Below are 16,714 nucleotides of genomic sequence, written 5' to 3'. Positions count from 1 at the left end.
TGCCATGTTGAATTGTATCCCCATTTGTCTGTTTAGCCCAGAAATAAGTTTTGTACTTTTAAGGTTGGATTTGAGAGTGAAGGGGGGGAGGAGAAGCAGTGGAATGTCTGAGGTGGTTGTTTTCAAAACACAGAGATAGGAATTTCATCGTCTCATCCTCCTGGACTGTGTCACCATGGTGGACAGCGGAGAGAGCTCTCCTTTGCTTTTAGTGAGTTTTTGACTAAATGAAGCAGAGAAGTTCCCCGTAAATTTTGTTTGGTTTTTTTCCCCCTGGAATTATTTGAACCTGCTCTGGACTGATCGGCCAGAGGACGATGATGATCCAGTGGAAGGACCCTCAATGCAAGTTCCTGATACAAAATCAGAAATCACAGCAACTGACACAAGATCAGAAGTCCTTTCCCCTGAAAGGGCTATTGAGTCCTTATCCCTGAAAGACCTTTGTGGCCTAAAAAAGGATTACACCCAACGAGCTGAGGAATCTATAATTAGTTGGCTAGTCCATCTTTAGGATACTGCGGGCGAGGCTACAATTCTGGATGGTGCTGAAGCAAGGCACTTGGGATCCCTGTCACATGATCCCGTTATTGACCAAGGAATGATGAGGGGGACTAATCCTCACAGTCTCTGGGAATGGGTCTTGGAAAGTGTGGCACAAAGATATCTGTGTGCAGATGATCTCTATATGCAGTAAACCCAGTGGAAGACCATAGAACAAGGAATTCAACGCTTAAGAGAAATGTCACTGGCAGAGATTGTCTTCTCAGATGACCTAACAACTAAGAATCCAGACTTGGTACCATGTACATCCATGATGTGGCAAAAATTTGTATGACTTGGGCCAGAAGAATACACTTCTGCTTTAGCAATAATGAAGCGGAAGGAAAGGGATGAGACCATGCTTGATATGACGAAGAAGCTCCGAGCATATGCAGATGTCGTGCATGGCCCAACACATGCCAGAATTGCAGCAGTGGAAACATAGCTGCAGAAATTAGAAGATAAGGTACAGGAGAATCACGAGAAACTCAGGGAGGAGATTAAAGAGGACCTTCTCCAAATCTCAGCTGTACAGATCAGAGGTTCTGGTACCCAATGCAGACATTCACCAGATAAGGAGACAAGGTACACCCCAAGAGCTGAGCTGTGGTTCTTCCTGCGTGATTGTGGAGAAAACATGAGGAGATGGGATGGAAAATCTACTGCTGCTCTGGCACAACGGGTGCGTGAATTGAAGGAAGGCAAGACTCAGAGAGGGAGTTCCACCAAAAGGGAAGCAGCTCCACTTGCCCGTAGCTGAACTGCCAAGTATGATGATGATGACATGTCCAATCCCCTTGAAGGAACCTCCAAGACATATGCCCAGGGAAAGAAGGATAACCAGGCTTAGAGGGGCCCTGCCTCTAGCCAGGTAGAGGTTGGGGAAAACTGTGTTTTGGACTGTGTGGATTCGTTGGCCTGGCACATCAGAAGATATGAAGCCTTGGTCGACACTGGTTCACAGTGCACATTAATTCCATCAAGGTGTGTGGGGGCAGAATCTGTTTCTATCGCTGGCGTGACAGGGGGATCTCAGGATTTTACTTTGGTGGAAGCTGAGGTGAGCCTAACTGGAAATGGATGGAAGAAACACCCTATTGTGACTGGCCTAGAGGCCCCACACATTTTGGGCATAGACTTCCTCTGAAGTGGGTATTTCAAAGACGCAAAGGGACTCAGGTGGGCTTTTGGAATAGCTGCTGTAAAGACAGAGGGTGTCAAGCAATTGAACACTTTGCCTGAACTGCCAGAGAACCCATCTACAGTAGGACTTCTAAAGGGGGAAGAGCAACACGTACCAATTGCCACACTGACAGTGCACCGCCAACAGTACAAAACAACTCGAGATGCTGTGATTCCCATTCATAAGATGATTCATGAGCTGGAGAGCCAACGAGTGGTCGGCAAAACCCACTCACCCTTCAACAGCCCCATCTGGCCTGTGCGTAAATCTGAAGGAGAATGGAGATTGACTGTGGACTATCGTGCACTGAATGAAGTGACTCCACTGCTGAGCGCTGCTGTGCCAGACATGCTGGAACTCCAATACGAGCTGGAGTCCAAAGCAGAAAAATGGTACGCCACTATCAACATTGCCAATGCATTTTTCTCCATTCCTCTGGCAACAGAATGCAGGCCTCAGTTTGCTTTCACCTGGAGGGGTGTGCAGTACACCTGGAATCGTCTGCCCCAGGGGTAGAAACACAGTCTCACCATCTGCCATGGACTGATCCAGGCTGCACTAGAAAAGGGTGAGGCTCCAGAACATCTGCAGTACATCGATTATATCATTGTGTGGGGGAACACAGCAGCAAAAGTGTTTGAGAAAGGAGAGAAAATCATCCAGATTCTCCTGGAAGCTGGTTTTGCCATCAAGAAAAGCAAAGTGAAGGGACCAGCTCGTGATATCCAGTTCCTGGGAATAAAGTGGCAAGATGGACAGCATCAGATTCCTACCGATGTCATCAACAAGATTACAGCAATGTCTCCACCGACCAGTAAGAAGGAAACACAAGCTTTCTTAGGTGCCGTAGGCTTTTGGAGAATGCACATTCCTGAGTACAGTCAGATTGTGAGCCCTTTCTACCTGATTACCTGCAGGAAGAACGATTTCCACTGGGGCCCTGAGCAGTAGCAAGCCTTTGCCCAGATCAAGCAAGAGATTGCTCATGCAGTAACCCTTGGCCCAGTCAGGTTGGGACCAGAGGTGAAGAACATGCTCTACTCTGCAGCCAGGAACCATGGTCTATCCTGGAGCCTTTGGCAGAAGGTGCCTGGGGAGACTCTAGGCCAACCACTAGGATTTTGGACTTTGAGCTACAGAGGGTCTGAAGCCAACAATACCCTAACAGAGAAAGAAATTTTAGTAGCTTATGAAGGAGTTCAAGCCACTTCAGAGGTGATTGGTATGGAAGCACAACTGCTCCTTGCACCCCTACTACCAGTGCTGAGCTGGATGTTCAACACAAAGGTTTCCTCCAGTCATCATGCCACCAATGCCACATGGAGCAAGTGGATTGCTCTTATAATGCAGCGTGCCCATATTGGTAAACTGAATCGCCCTGGGATTTTGGAGATAATTACCAACTGGTCTGAAGGTTAAAATTTTGGTCTCACAGATGAAGAAGAACAAGAGCAAGTGACACGTGCTGAAGAAGCTCTACAGTATAACCAACTACCAGCAGATGAAAGACACAATGCTCTTTTCACTGATGGTTCTTGTCGCATTGTGGGGATGAACCATAAGTGGAAAGCAGCCATATGGAGCCCCACGAGACAGGTTGCAGAGGCCGCTGAAGGAGAAGGTAGATCAAGCCAACTTGCGGAACTCAAAGCCGTTCAACTGACCCTGGACATTGCCGAAAGAGAGAAGTTGCCAAAACTCTACCTCTACACTGATTCATGGATGGTAGCCAATGCTCTGTGGGGATGGCTGGAGAGGTGCAAAAAGGCTAATTGGCAGTGTAGAGGGAAACCAATCTGGGCTGCTGAAGAGTGGAAAGACATCCCTACCAGGGTAGGGAGACTACCTGTGAAAGTCCGCCATGTAGATGCTCATGTCCCCAAGAGTAGAGCCAATGAGGAGCACCAAAAAAACAAGCAGGTAGATCAGGCTGCACAGATAGAGGTGTCAAAAATAGATTTAGATTGGCAGCACAAGGGAGAGTTGTTCCTAGCACGATGGGCTCATGATGCCTCAGGTCATCAGGGTAGAGATGCCACCTATAAGTGGGCACAAGACAGAAGGGTGGATCTAACCATGGACAGTATTTCTCAGGTTATCCATGACTTTGAGACGTGTGCTGCCATCAAGCAGGCCAAGAGGGTCAAGCCCCTCTGGTATGGGGGGCAGTGGTCCAAATATAAGTATGGGGAGGCCCGGCAGATTGATTACATTACACTGCCCCAGACATGTCAAGGCAAGCCCGACGTGCTCCCAATGGTAGAAGCCACCACTGGATGGTTGGAGATCTACCCTGTGCCTCATGCCACTGCTTGGAACACCATCCTGGTCCTGAAAAAACAAGTCCTTTGGAGGCATGGTACCCCTGAGATAATTGAGTCTGACAATGGGACTCATTTCAAGAATAGTCTTATCAACACCTGGGCAAGGGAACATGGCATTGAGTGGGTGTACCATATCCCCTACCATGCACCAGCTGCAGGGAAAGTGGAGAGGTACAATGGACTGTTAAAAAACACCTTGAAAGCATTGGGTGGGGCATCTTTCAAAAACTGGGAGCAGCATCTAACAAAGGCCACCTGGTTAGTTGACACATGAGGTTCCATCAACCAAACAGGCCCTGCCCAATCTGAGCCCCTGCATATAGTAGATGGAGACAAAGTCCCAGTAGTGCATGTCAGAAATTTGTCAGGGAAGACAGTGTGGATCGATTCTGCTTCAAGTACAGACAAACCCATTTGTGAGGTTGTCTTTGCTCAGGGACCAGGTTGCACATGGTGGATAATGTAGAAAGATGGAACAACACGATGTGTACCTCAGGGAGATCTGATTGTTGGGTGAGAGCCATATGCAAATATCACTGTTAGCTGAGTGTTACTGCTATTATCTGTACATAGTTGTATACCATATATATGTGTATGTATAAGGTATGTGTGTGCAGAGTTAGAATATATATATTTGTTTTGGTAATGAGTTGACAATAGGGGGATAAGGGGTGGAATGTCCTGGGGTGACTTTGCCATGTTGAATTGTATCCCCATTTGTCTGTTTAGCCCAGAAATAAGTTTTGTACCTTTAAGGTTGGATTTGAGAGTGAAGGAGGGGGGAGGAGAAGCGGTAGAATGTCTGAGGCGGTTGTTTTCAAAACATAGAGATAGGAGTTTCATCGTCTTGTCTCCTGGACTGTGTCACCATGGTGGACAGCGGAGAGAGCTCTCCTTTGCTTTTAGTTAGTTTTTGACTAACTGAAGCAGAGAAGGTCCCAGGAAAGTTTTTTTGTTTTTTTGTTTTTTTTGTTTTTTTGGGTTTTTTTTGTTTTTTTGGTTTTTTGTTTTTTTGTTTTTTTGTTTTTTCCCCTGGCATTATTTGAACCTGCTCTGGACTGGGGACCCGGGGGAGTACCAGCATCTTGCACCTGTGGCCCACTGGGGCCTGGCCTGGGCAGTGGCATTTTCCAGCGCCGGAGGGACTGATACTAGACTGAGCCGAGCTACCACCCACAGGAGAGAGACTTTCTGAATTTGTCATCTCTTCAGAGCAGTGAGAGGTTTTGTTGATTGGTATCGTTCATTTTTTGTGCTGGGCAGTGCTTTGCCTGTTGAATAAACAGGTTTTTTCCACTTCTCTCTAAGGAAATTTCTTCCCGAACTGGTTGGGGGGAGGGGAGTTTGGGTTTAGTTACTGGAGGGGCCCCTTTGGAAGGTTTCTCCCGAATTTGCCCTAAACCAGGACAGTGGATATAAGTTTAGTTTACCTGAACAATTGGAAATTACTCCAGAGCAGTGTCTTACTGCCACTGAGAATAAGGAAAAACAATGACTTCCCAAATATTTATGGTATTTACTGGGAATTGTTTCTATTTCTCAAACCTGGCCTGTTAATCAACCAAAAACAAATGTATGGGTAACCTTAGCAAATGTTACAGGACAAGATACATTGTGTTTGGCCACTGCATCCCCAGATAATCCCTTTTCAACCTGCCTCATTGCTCTGCCCCTAGACAATTGGCCTTGCCTGCCTCAGGCAAATACAGTGTTTCAAAACAGCAATCATGATGACACCTGGGACCAGTGGACCCCTTATCTTTCCCTGGCATCCCTTGAGCCTCAGGAGTTAGAACTTCTGGGCTCAGTGAAAATGGATTTTTGTGTAAAGTTTAATTACTCTGGGAAAAACCAGTCTAAGGCATGGGATGCTTCCCCTCACTACCCTATGTATAAAAACGCAAGTGCTCGGTGTAATTATGCATCTAGGATAATTTCTCGCTCCACCAATGCTCCTTTACTTTTACCTTCTGGAGTCTTTATAGTCTGCGGGGACAGGGCCTGGCCTGCAATCCCATTGCATATTAAAAGAGGACCATGTAGCCTTGGACGATTATCCCTTTTAACTCCAAACACATCCATGATTTTTCAACATAAATATCCCTCTACAATTAAGAGAACCTTACATGCTTTTGACAAAGATTGTGATGATCAGCTTGATTTTTGGTCTAAGGGACAGCGATGGGCAGCATCATTTTTCAACCCTCCTCTAGCAGCGGGAAATGCCTTAGGTTTACTTAACCAATTAGGCTGTTGGATAGCTAAACAAACTAATGCTACATCCTTAGCACTAACAGGACTTTTAACTGATGTTGCTTCTGTTAGACATGCTACTCTGCAAAATAGAGAAGCAATAGATTTTTTGCTTTTAGCACAGGGACATGGGTGTGACGAATTTGATGGGATGTGTTGCCTTAACCTTTCTTACCACTCCCAGTCCATCTATGCCAGCATTCAAGTCCTGAAAGAAGGTGTGAATAAACTGCAGGTAGATAATTGGTACGACTGGCTGAACAGGCTCTTAGGGGATTGGGGACTCACTGGCTGGGCCAGGAATTTAGTTAAAATAGGTTTGTATGTATTAGGCATCATATTATGCATTGTAGTAGTTATTCCTTGTATTTTCCAGTGTGTTCGAAATTTAATAGACAAATCGCTTAAGAGTGTATTTTTAGTTGAAAGAAATGGAGGAGATGTGGATATGGGTAATGCAAATGAGACTGATAGAACTGCAGATTTAATCAGCATATGCAGCCTGATAACAAGGATGCCCTGGCAAGAGCAAACAGAGCTCTGACTGCAAGATTGAATCAAGTCTGGGTTACCGGAAATAAGATTTTAAGATTTTACTAAGTCGAAATGTAAAGTTTGTCTATGTGATGGTTAACTAGATGATTGTAGTAAAATATTACATACCTTCCTGTAAATGGTATATAAGAACATGTAGTGCTCAGTAAAAATTGGATTCTGATCACCATTCAATGTCTCTGTCTCTCTCATCGTCAATAATGTACTTCTTTTGCTTATTTCATGTGGTATCCTGTGGAACTGAAGTCTTTCCTTTGCAATGAGTATATTTCAGAAGGAAAAAGGAAAAAATCTAACAACATCCCTATTGTATTGTTTTGCTTCTTGTCTCTTTGCTTTTTCCAGTCTTTTTTTTTTTAATTCCCTAAAGCTATAGGCTCCAATGAGAACAACAAAAAAACCTCAAAACCAAAAAGTGTTCTGTATTAAAAAAAAAAAGTGACAAGTTTCTTTGTTCCCTCTCCCCCTTCCTTTGATTAATTCTTATTAGGGCCTTTGAGCAAACAATATGCTGTCCTCTCAAATAACAGACAAGGTATATATTAGACCCAAATAAAAACAAACAAGACTCACTTAAAGACATCCACACCAAATGCAGTTCCTGAAGAGAGGAAGGGGCAGATGCATGCATGCAGTCACCAACGACCTATTTCTGAAATTTGTTTCAGGGTGATGAATAAAGCATAAATCAATGAGACATCAGCACAAAGAGAAGGACCTTCAAACATCAGTGAGTACATGCAAGTACATAGTTTCAGACACTCTAATCCTGGTAGAGACAGAGCCCATCCACGACTTGGTCCATCCAGGATGGAAGATGAGGTGCTGAAATCACACCTTGGAAAAGGGGTGGGAGTTGGACTAGATCACCATTAAAGGTCTGCTCCAACCCAAAGCCCAAGAGGGGTGGGGAAACCACCCTCCAAACCTCCATCCCATAACAGCACCTGGAGGCTACAGGAAATGGCAAACAAGAAAATTATCGAAACCATAGAGTATCTCAAGTTGGAAGGAATCCATAAGGATCATTGAGCCCAACTCCTTCTGCAATGTTCTCTGCAAAAATTGGGGTCACCTTTCCTCGCCAGGCACCATGAACCTCACACATTAGATGCAGGATACTGGTTACCCTACCAGGAGCAAAGCCCAAGCACAGCTCTCATCCCAGAGACGAGAGGTGACACCATCACCAAGTCAGAGACCTTGACACCAAATCCTTCTGCAAGGCACGACTGCACCTGCTCCCATAATCCATGTATCTGAACAAATCAGCAGTCAACATCACTTAGCCTTCCCCAACAGGCCTCTTCCTGCCTCGGTCCAAAAATGAATAGGGTGTAAGGCTGGAATTCAAAGGAAATATGAGCTTTCGGGGATGGAGAACCTTGCCTGGAATTTCAACACATCCTCTGCACGAGAGGTATGCAACTGCTACTGAAATGAAACCTAATTTCCCCTTCAAGCATGCCTTTCTCAACAACACTCATCCCCAAAACTCCTCAGCATCACTTTGCCTTCTGTTGGGACCTTTGGTCAACTCAACCCATATCCAAGATCAAGGAAAAAAAAGAGATGTCTTACCTGAAAGCCCCCCAGGGGCTAGACAATTAGTTCTCCCTGTTTCAGTGGAGGAAGGCACAGAAACTGGACAATCTGATGGAGCAGAGGTAAAGAAAAAAAACAAACAGTATATAAGCAGTTCTTCGCAGGTTCCCAGCAATGCCATGAGCAGAACAGACATTCCAAAGGGCTTAGCAAGAAACAATTACTAATTGTCCAGCACAGAGACTGTAGTTCATCAAGAAGCATCCACCCTAACTTGTTGCCTCAGTCGTCTGCACACTGTGTTTTGTCACTATCCAACGCTGATTATAGACTGGCAAAAATTAGACTGGCTGCCACCTCTCCGCCCAAGTCACTGGGTGACAAGATCAAGGTTGTCACCATTCTTATGTAAGCAAGCTCCCAAAAATGTTTAAATGCATTAGATGCTTAAATGTAGAAATATTTTAGACTTCCAATTTAGTCAAGACCTGTAACTCACCAAAATGAGAACCAAAAAGGAAATGCCTCATCGTTGCCCTTTTGCAACAAACAATCTACATTTGCATTTCTCCACTCAGTTTTTGTCACCACCAGCTGCTGATAGATCTTATACCCTGCTGTCACCTCCTAAGACAGATGGGCAACTGGATCTACTCCTCCATGCACCACCAAAGGGCAGGGTAAGATTGGTAGCCCTATTAAAAGTTTCTCCTGATGCATGAATATATTGGAGGTCAAGATTTGGAACTTTCCATCCCAAGCCTGTTTCTTCAGGAACAGCCAGAAGCTAACACCAATCTCCTTGTCCTGCAGGAAAACTTCACCTTTTTGGTCACTATCATGTGTGGGACAAGCTCAAGGACAAACCTGAGAAGGCCTGTGACGTTCACACAACCTTCTGCTCCTCAGCAAGCTCCCAGAGACTTTGGGTTTTGTCAAATTTGGGCTCCCTAATGACATCACTTTGCTCACAGCTGTATCTCAAAGCAAGGGTCACCACCAGGAGTCAAGATAATTTTCTCCCAACTGATAAAGTAATTTTTCAAGATTTCATCCCTGAAATCCAAGTGAATAAGAAATTCATGTCTGTATAACCTCATTTTATCAGAGTAAAGCCCTAACAGGAATATACAGTTTAACAGTTTATACTTAATCAAAGGAAAAACAATAGGGAAGACAGGAAATGGACTTACTTGCAAAATACTGTATATGATGCCTTGTCATGAGAAATATGGGTGGTTGACTTTTTTTGTTGCTTTGTTTTTTGGGGTGTTTTTTTGTCTCCTTTTTTTTTTAACCCTTTCTATTCCAGGTGGAAGATTCCCCCTGCCCCTCTCCTAGGATGGCTACGACTTCTTGAGCTACAGATGCTTTCTGAATGCAGGCTGGACCACCCTGCTCTGCACTGGGCTCCTTCTGCCCCCAGCTACAGCTCCCTGAAGAGTCCCTGTGGGATAGAGGACATCATTCTCCCTTTCCATGTTGTCTTGTTCTAGGGATCATATGCAACCAGGTCCCCTGTTAGCACATCAAACAGGATGGCAGGAGAGAACCCTATCACAACTTAAAATGCATAACCCTTGCAATGGGGTGAAGTGCTTTCATGACTTATCAGCTCCCTTCTTGTATCCCATCATCCACAGTCAGTTCTCCTCATCAATGAATTATCCTCTGAAGTCTCTTTAGAAGATGCAATATTTCTCATAATATAAAACCATTGCAGAGACATAATTAATCCTGGTGGCCACCAGCATAACTTTGCAACGTGCCCAGTAGCTCCTGGAAGCTGTCGAACCTTCAGCTCCCCTGAAATTCAAGGTCACAGGAAGGCATTCAGCTCTGCAATGACATCTCAGTTAGTTTCCTGAACTCTCATACTCCAGCACCACCATGACCAGTCACCCAGGAGCATGATGGACACAGCAACTTGCAGCCCCTTGTCCCACTTAATGATGGGTCAAAATACCTGCCTGAATTATTTGGAGGCACTGCTGTCCATCTTGCTTCCAACACAACTGCAAGCAGCAGCTCTTGCAGGGACATCAGGGATGCTGAGCGCCCACATGCCTCCAGGCTTGCAGGGTGAGCCTAGCCCGGTGCAAGCCACTGTCATCCATGCCTGCAAATGTCACATGTAAGGAAGAGGGGAAGTCCTCTCCTTGATAAATGTCCTCCCCATTCCTGAAAGTGTTCAAGGCCAGGATGGATGGGGCTTTGAGCAACCTGGTCTAGTGAAAGGTGTCTCTGCCCATGGAAGGAGACTTGAAACTAGATGATCTTTAAGGTCCCTTCCAACCAAAACCATTGAAGGATTCTATGAATGAGCAAGCTAGCCTGGACCTCCAACCTTCCCACAGGTAACCTGGCCATTAAGGGCAGATCTTTCCGCTCTGCCAAATCTATCCTGACAATGCACAAATTGATGCAGCATTTCACTGCCTGCAGCAGATCCCCAGCTTCCTGTCCACCCCGCTTTCCTCCAGCCAGTGACAAGGCCTGTATCAGCCCCCATCACTGCCAAAAAAACAGTTTAATCCCCATCATAATGGTTCTAATCTAAAAGAGTGGATAGTCAGACTAGATAGAACAGAGAATTTTTTTACAATGAAGGTGGTGAAACACTGGCACAGGTTGCCCAGAGAGGTGGTAGATGCCCCATGCCTGGAAACATTAAAGGTTAGGTTGGATGGGGGTGTGAGAAACCTGGTCAGGTTGAAGATGTCCCAGATCATGGCAGGGGAGTTGGACTGGATGAGCTTTAAAGGTCCCTTCCAATCCAAACCATTCTGTGATTCTATGGTTATGGGCACTGGTGACCACTTTGAGAGCCCATATTGGTCCTGGTATTCCTGTCTGTCTGTCCATATGAAACACAAGACAGGCACTAAATACTTAAATTACTTTTTGTTGCCACTATCACACTTGATGGAAAAGCAAAAGTTTCCTGCTGAATGCATGTTCCCAGCTCTATCAGCAGATGCCCAAGTCTAAATGGAGGGACCATCTTCCCCCCAAGGTCCCAGGGGAGAAGATGGCTGATGTACATCAACCAGGTAAAAGGTTTCACACCTTCCCATCATCATCTACTGTCCCTCTCCCATCTAAACAATCCTCAACATCAGGTGGGAAACTGACACAGGAGATGACACTGATGCTGAGACAAGAAACTCTTGACCCCACCCCAGAAGAAATGCCAAGAAACTCTGAGCTTGCAAAACCCATCTGCAACAACAGACTTCCAGGCTCCACTTTAGCCTGTTGCAGTCCAGTAAAGAGTTCAGCTGTAAAACAGATTTTTTCTTTCAAAAAGGAAAAAAAAGGATGATTCTTTTTGGTGAGTAATTCACTTGTTCCTGTGTTTCCGATGGGAAGCGTTAATCACTTCCTATTGGCCAATAGGAATAACTTTTCCTTTCAAAATGGCACATTCGTGTTCTGCAGCTCTTCTCTTTACACACGTTTTGCTACCTTATGTCAACACTTGCTGATAAATAAATATATCACTGGGCTAACTGAAAATAAGGTCCTGGCAGAGGCAGATTGGATGTTTAAACCCTGCTAACAGATTTATCCTAGCATCTTTTCAGGAAACCAAAATCAAGCTTTAAACCTTCTCTCCTGCAGCTCCGAAGCCCTTTACATCCCATGCCAGGATCATTGGTGAGTGGAAAGAAAAGCAATAAAGGCAGAAGAAGTAGAAACTTTTGGGGAAGCACTGGAGGGATGCAGGCAAAATGATGCTAATCTCACACAAACCCACACAATTTTGCAACTTGGCAGACCCTCAAAGTCTATTACAGAGCAACCCTTCTGCATACCAGCACTTGCTCAGGATGTTGAACCTACTCCAGGTATCCTTTTTTTTATTTATGACCCTTTATCTCCTGGATTTTTCAGGCTGAGGCAAAATAGTTCGTGCTTTGTGACTCAAAATTTGTTAAACATCTTTGCTTATTTCTACAAGTCATAAAAAGACATATAAGTGTTTCTTAAAAAGTTTTCAGAGGAGGGAAAAACAACAGTCCAGCTTCCAAAGGAACAGTAGGCAAGATGGGACCCCATACAGTACCAAAGCAACCTCAAGGCTGGGGTTTCTTTTAGTCCCAAGAAACTGATGAGCAACAATTTAACAGAAACTGCTCTTCTGGCAAAAAAAACCCCAAACAATTACCTAATATTGGTCTTCTTTGCCTCCGTGTATCACCATGCGCTTCCTGACTGGCATGACCATGGGATATGACCACTGAGACTACCATGCTCCAGCCAACACTCCAGATCCACTAATCCTTGAGGAGCCAGGAGCTGCTCCTTCCTGAGCTACCCCCCTTTCTGATTCTCCCCACATCTCCTCCTTCTTCCAGACTGATTTATCTCACACCCGGCAAGCTCACTGCCAACCAAACATTTATGCAGACAATCACAAAAGAGCTGGTGCCAGCTTCAAATGGGCTTCTCCCCTGGCACCCTGACATTCAATGACAAGCAACAGGCATGCAAAGGTGTGCTAAAAAAATTAAAAAAGAACAAGAAAAAAACATTTCAACCCCTTTTCCTAATTTTTTCAACCTGACAAGTTGGGATTAGGTTCCTTTAAAAAGACATAAAGATTTCTAACAAGTCCATTTATCAAGGTTCATTGGGATTCCCAGGAATTAAGGAGATACTGTGTTGGTTTCCAGCATAAATCCCTACAAAATTCACCCAGGAATGCGGGAGCACTGCCATTTCCAACTGGACCCCACAATGCAGATCAGTGATGCCCTGCAATCCCTCCTAGAGTTTCTGGCCAAAGTTTTAAAATCCTACTTTGTGCAGAGGGTGTCTTAGATAAATTATATGATAATTAGATGTTAATTCTTCAAGGAGTAGCAGGAAGCACAGAGGTGAGCAGCCCAAAAGCAAAATGCATGACAAAGGCAGGAGATGTTTCACTTTGCTAAAAAAGAGGCTATTTTCCCTTTTATCTGTAGTCTACATTGCAAAAAGTCCACTTACCACTTGGCTTGAGAAATTCCATTGGATATCTGGAGTAGGGTGGAGGGGGAGACTCTGGAATTAGAAAAGTACAGATCAAATAAAGGCAGAGCCATGAGAAAGGAAAAAAAAATGATAGGAATTTGTGATAACAGTGGCATTCTTTTAGCAAAACTGTTTGTCTTAGCTCTGGGGGTTGGAGGCAGGGCAGAGGCGGTGATTGCCTTGATATTTAACTGTCAGATAAACAAAAGCTGCCGTCTGGCGCCAGCCTCCCTGTTATCTACTGCTCGGGCTGTCTAATCGGGGCCTCTTTGGCTCGCTGAAGCCGCAGCAGTGCTTGGGCCGCTCGGCCCTTAATCCCCCGGCACCGCCCGGAGACGGAGGGGAGACTGCTCCACCCACCGCGCCGGTGCTCCCGGGGCGGGAACTCACCTCCTCTTCTAAACAGAAAAAAAAAACAAACCATCAACCAAGGGGACAGAAAGGAGGCTTCGTGTGTTAGTTTGTTGGTTTGGGGGTTTTTTGTTTTTTGTTTTTTTTTCCAGAGGAGAAAAAAAATTGGTGGTCTGTAAGGAGAATGGGGCTTCATCCTTTCATCCCCTCTATCTCCCCCTGCTCCCTCCGCCGCCTTACCTAGCTCGCAGAGCCGGCTGAGGTGGTGCGGGTTGCAGCAGACAAGTTCGGGGTGAGCCTTGCTGTAGGATTCACAGCAACATAACCGCTTCACTTCGGAGCAGTTGCGGAGGTCGGGCCAGCGGAACACCTTGCAGAGCAGTATCGGCAGCGGGAACCAGTGCTGGCCCAGCCGGGAGTCGGCCTTGGCGGACAGCAGCAGGCAGGGGGTCCGCGCCCCGCCGCGGGACTCCACGGCGTGCAGCAGCCCCTCCAGCTGCCGCTCCTTCAGCCGCTTCAGCACGGCGTGGGTCAGTGCCTTCAGTTCCACCTCCGTCTCTGCTCCCGCCGCCGCCCGCCCGCCGCGGCCAGCCTTACCCGGGCAGCACCCGCCCCCCCCGCCGCAGGCAGGCGCCCAGGCTTCTGCCACGGCCACGCCGGACTCGCCCGCCGCTTCCTCCTCCTCCTTTCCGCCGGGTGCACGGCTCCGCCAGAGCCGCCGGACGAGCACCGAACGTTTGGTCCTGAACATAAGGGACGAGAGGGGGGTCCGGCTACAAAACGAGCATGTCGTCCCCAGCGCATGAAGGGGCCGGGAGCCGAGACGCGGCGACGGCGGCCAGCAGCGGGCGGCGGCAGGGCCAAGGCGGGCTGTGACATGCGCCAGTCTCCACGCTGGGTCCGCGGGTCCCACCGCCTCCTGCGGGGGGTCTGCGCCGCAGCGCCTCGGCCCGCGGCGAGCGTACGCGAGGTAAAAAAATCAAATTAGGAAAAAACGGGGGGGAGTGTTCGCCTCGGCTTTGCCCTTAAAAGAAAAATAAAAAGGCTGTCTAGAGCCTGCGGCGCCCGGCACGGGGGGAGACGGGCGGAGGCTGTCGGCGCCGCTCCGCCCTGTGCGACGGAGGAGTGCGGCCGGAGCCGCGGGAGAACGTCGGCTGCCCAGGGGCCGCGGAGCCCATCAACCCGCCACGCCGGGGAGGGAGTGCGGGGGAATAAGCAGGCAGGGATACGGCAGGGCAGAATCAAAGGATAATAAAAAGCGATACAAAAGGGTGTGTAGTAAAAAAAAAAAAAAAATTATAAATATTAGAAAAACCCGAAACACCAACCCCAAGGTTTGGACGTCGGTTTAACTGTCACAAAAGAGACGAACAAGCGCATCCAGTGTTGTATCCCTTTTAAAAGCCCAGGTCGTCTTGAGGGGGTGTTCGAGGTGGGGTTTTTTTCCTCCTTTTTTCCAATGATTTTAATCCATATGGACACACACATGGAATCTTGATCTGACTGCTACGGAAAGAGAGGGGGGGGAGGAAAGGAAAGTGGGGCTGTGTCCCCTCCTCCTTGCCTTCCCCAGCAGCGTGCCGCGGCGAGGGGAGCCGCGCCGAGCCAAGCGAGCCGCCCGCCGCTCCCGGCGGTGCTTACATGGTGCGGGGCTTGCCCACCGCCTGGCGACTCTCTCCTTGCTGCCGGCGTCTCTGTTTCTGTGTTTTGGGTTTTTTTCCTCCTCTCTCTTCCTTCCTGCCTCCCTTCCTTCCCCTCCTCTCCTTCTTCCTCCTCCTCTTCCTCCTCCTCCTCCTTTCTTGGCTTGGGGCTTTTTTTTTTTTTTCCTTCCCTCCACTCGCTGCAACAAGCCGCACTCCCCGCACGAGCCCCTCCGTATTTTCCTTCCTGCCGGAGAGAGTAGACCCGGCGGCAGAGCGGGGCACGGAGGGAGCGGTGCCCCCTCTCCTCCGCTCAGTCCCCCGCTCTGCTCCCCTCCCGGCTCCGGCGGCGGTTCGCAGTGCGCAGCGGAGCGGCTCCGGCTCGACCCCGTCCCCGTCACGTGGGCGTCCAGACACCATGTCGCTCCAGGGGAAAAAAAATCTATATATTATATTTACCTCAAATCGCCTTGCGCAATCGGCGATTGGGGTTGATAAAAGGTTGTGAGTTCCCTAGTCCCCGTTCCCCCTCCCCAACCTCTACCCCTGCCCCAGGATGGAGGGGCCCCTCCAGGAACACGGCGAGAGTGCGGAGCGGCTGGTCTCTCCCCTACACCCAGTGGGGCACAGCAGAGGGAGCCTCCGGGGCCGGGATGTGCCGGAACCCACTGTAAGTATTGAAATATTAAACCAAATCAGTAATAAAAATTAAAAATTTTATTTATATGTATATAGTTCTGGGCATCGAAGGAGGACAAGGCACAAAAAACAATAATAATACTTTCCACTATTACAGCACCTGTCGCCAAAGGATGGGAAAATATTTCATAGAGGGTTGGTACACTTCAATTCTCATCAAATGCAAAGCAGAAATGATAAGCACATAGCACTCTGATATTCTCGTTATGGGTACTACTAGTGGTAATAATCCCTTGCACCCTGGGAGCTCCACAGATCCCACATTCCAATTCTGGACCTGCAGAGGATGGGGAAACTGAACCACCAAGAGGCTATGCAGCTCCACCAGCCCTGCTGCACTCTGTGGCACAGCTGGGACGTCCAGACAAACTTCCTAGAACCAGGTTTCGCCGGGCAGAAGCCCCCAAGGGTCCCCATCCCACATCCACTCCCACGGAGGAGTAGCTCCTTTTTCATATAAGTGCAGGCAGATAAGTTGCTTCAAGGTCACTCAGTAAGTCAGTTATCACGTTGGAAGGAGAAGCTAAGACTCTTAAATCATGGCTGCTGAAAGCTAATCCAATTCTAAAAGAATTGCACCCAACTAAATGCAATACCAACCA

At 47.3% G+C, this 16,714-nt stretch overlaps 2 protein-coding genes across 3 annotated transcripts in view; one reads left to right on the top strand and one right to left on the bottom strand.

Moving 5' to 3' along the window:
* LOC148220340 (SMAD family member 7-like) overlaps positions 1-14,524 on the bottom strand; it is a 42,497-nt gene extending 27,973 nt beyond the window's left edge. Inside the window, exons 1-4 of one of the 2 annotated variants that reach the window (XM_088155611.1) lie at positions 14,014-14,524; positions 13,402-13,452; positions 8,995-9,000; positions 8,440-8,511 (exon numbers count right to left, since the gene is read on the bottom strand). In XM_088155611.1, coding sequence (XP_088011737.1) covers positions 8,440-8,511; positions 8,995-9,000; positions 13,402-13,452; positions 14,014-14,524 — 640 coding nt within the window. Of the gene's footprint in view, positions 1-8,439; positions 8,512-8,994; positions 9,001-13,398; positions 13,453-14,013 lie in introns of both variants that reach the window. The other variant, XM_088155610.1, reaches the window with a different exon arrangement.
* Positions 5,615-7,531, top strand: LOC148220341 (syncytin-A-like; the record flags this gene model as incomplete). Its single annotated transcript, XM_088155762.1, has 2 exons — positions 5,615-6,755; positions 7,527-7,531. Coding segments are annotated over 2 exons (1,146 nt in total), but the record flags the coding sequence as incomplete, so codon positions are not given.
* Positions 14,525-16,714: the final 2,190 nt, after the last annotated feature.

This window comes from Sturnus vulgaris, chromosome W, assembly GCF_052056855.1.
Source record: "Sturnus vulgaris isolate bStuVul1 chromosome W, bStuVul1.hap1, whole genome shotgun sequence".
NCBI classification, from domain to species: Eukaryota; Metazoa; Chordata; class Aves; order Passeriformes; family Sturnidae; genus Sturnus; species Sturnus vulgaris.
Note: the sequence above shows the minus strand (reverse complement) of the source record. Positions and strands in the feature narration are given on the sequence as shown.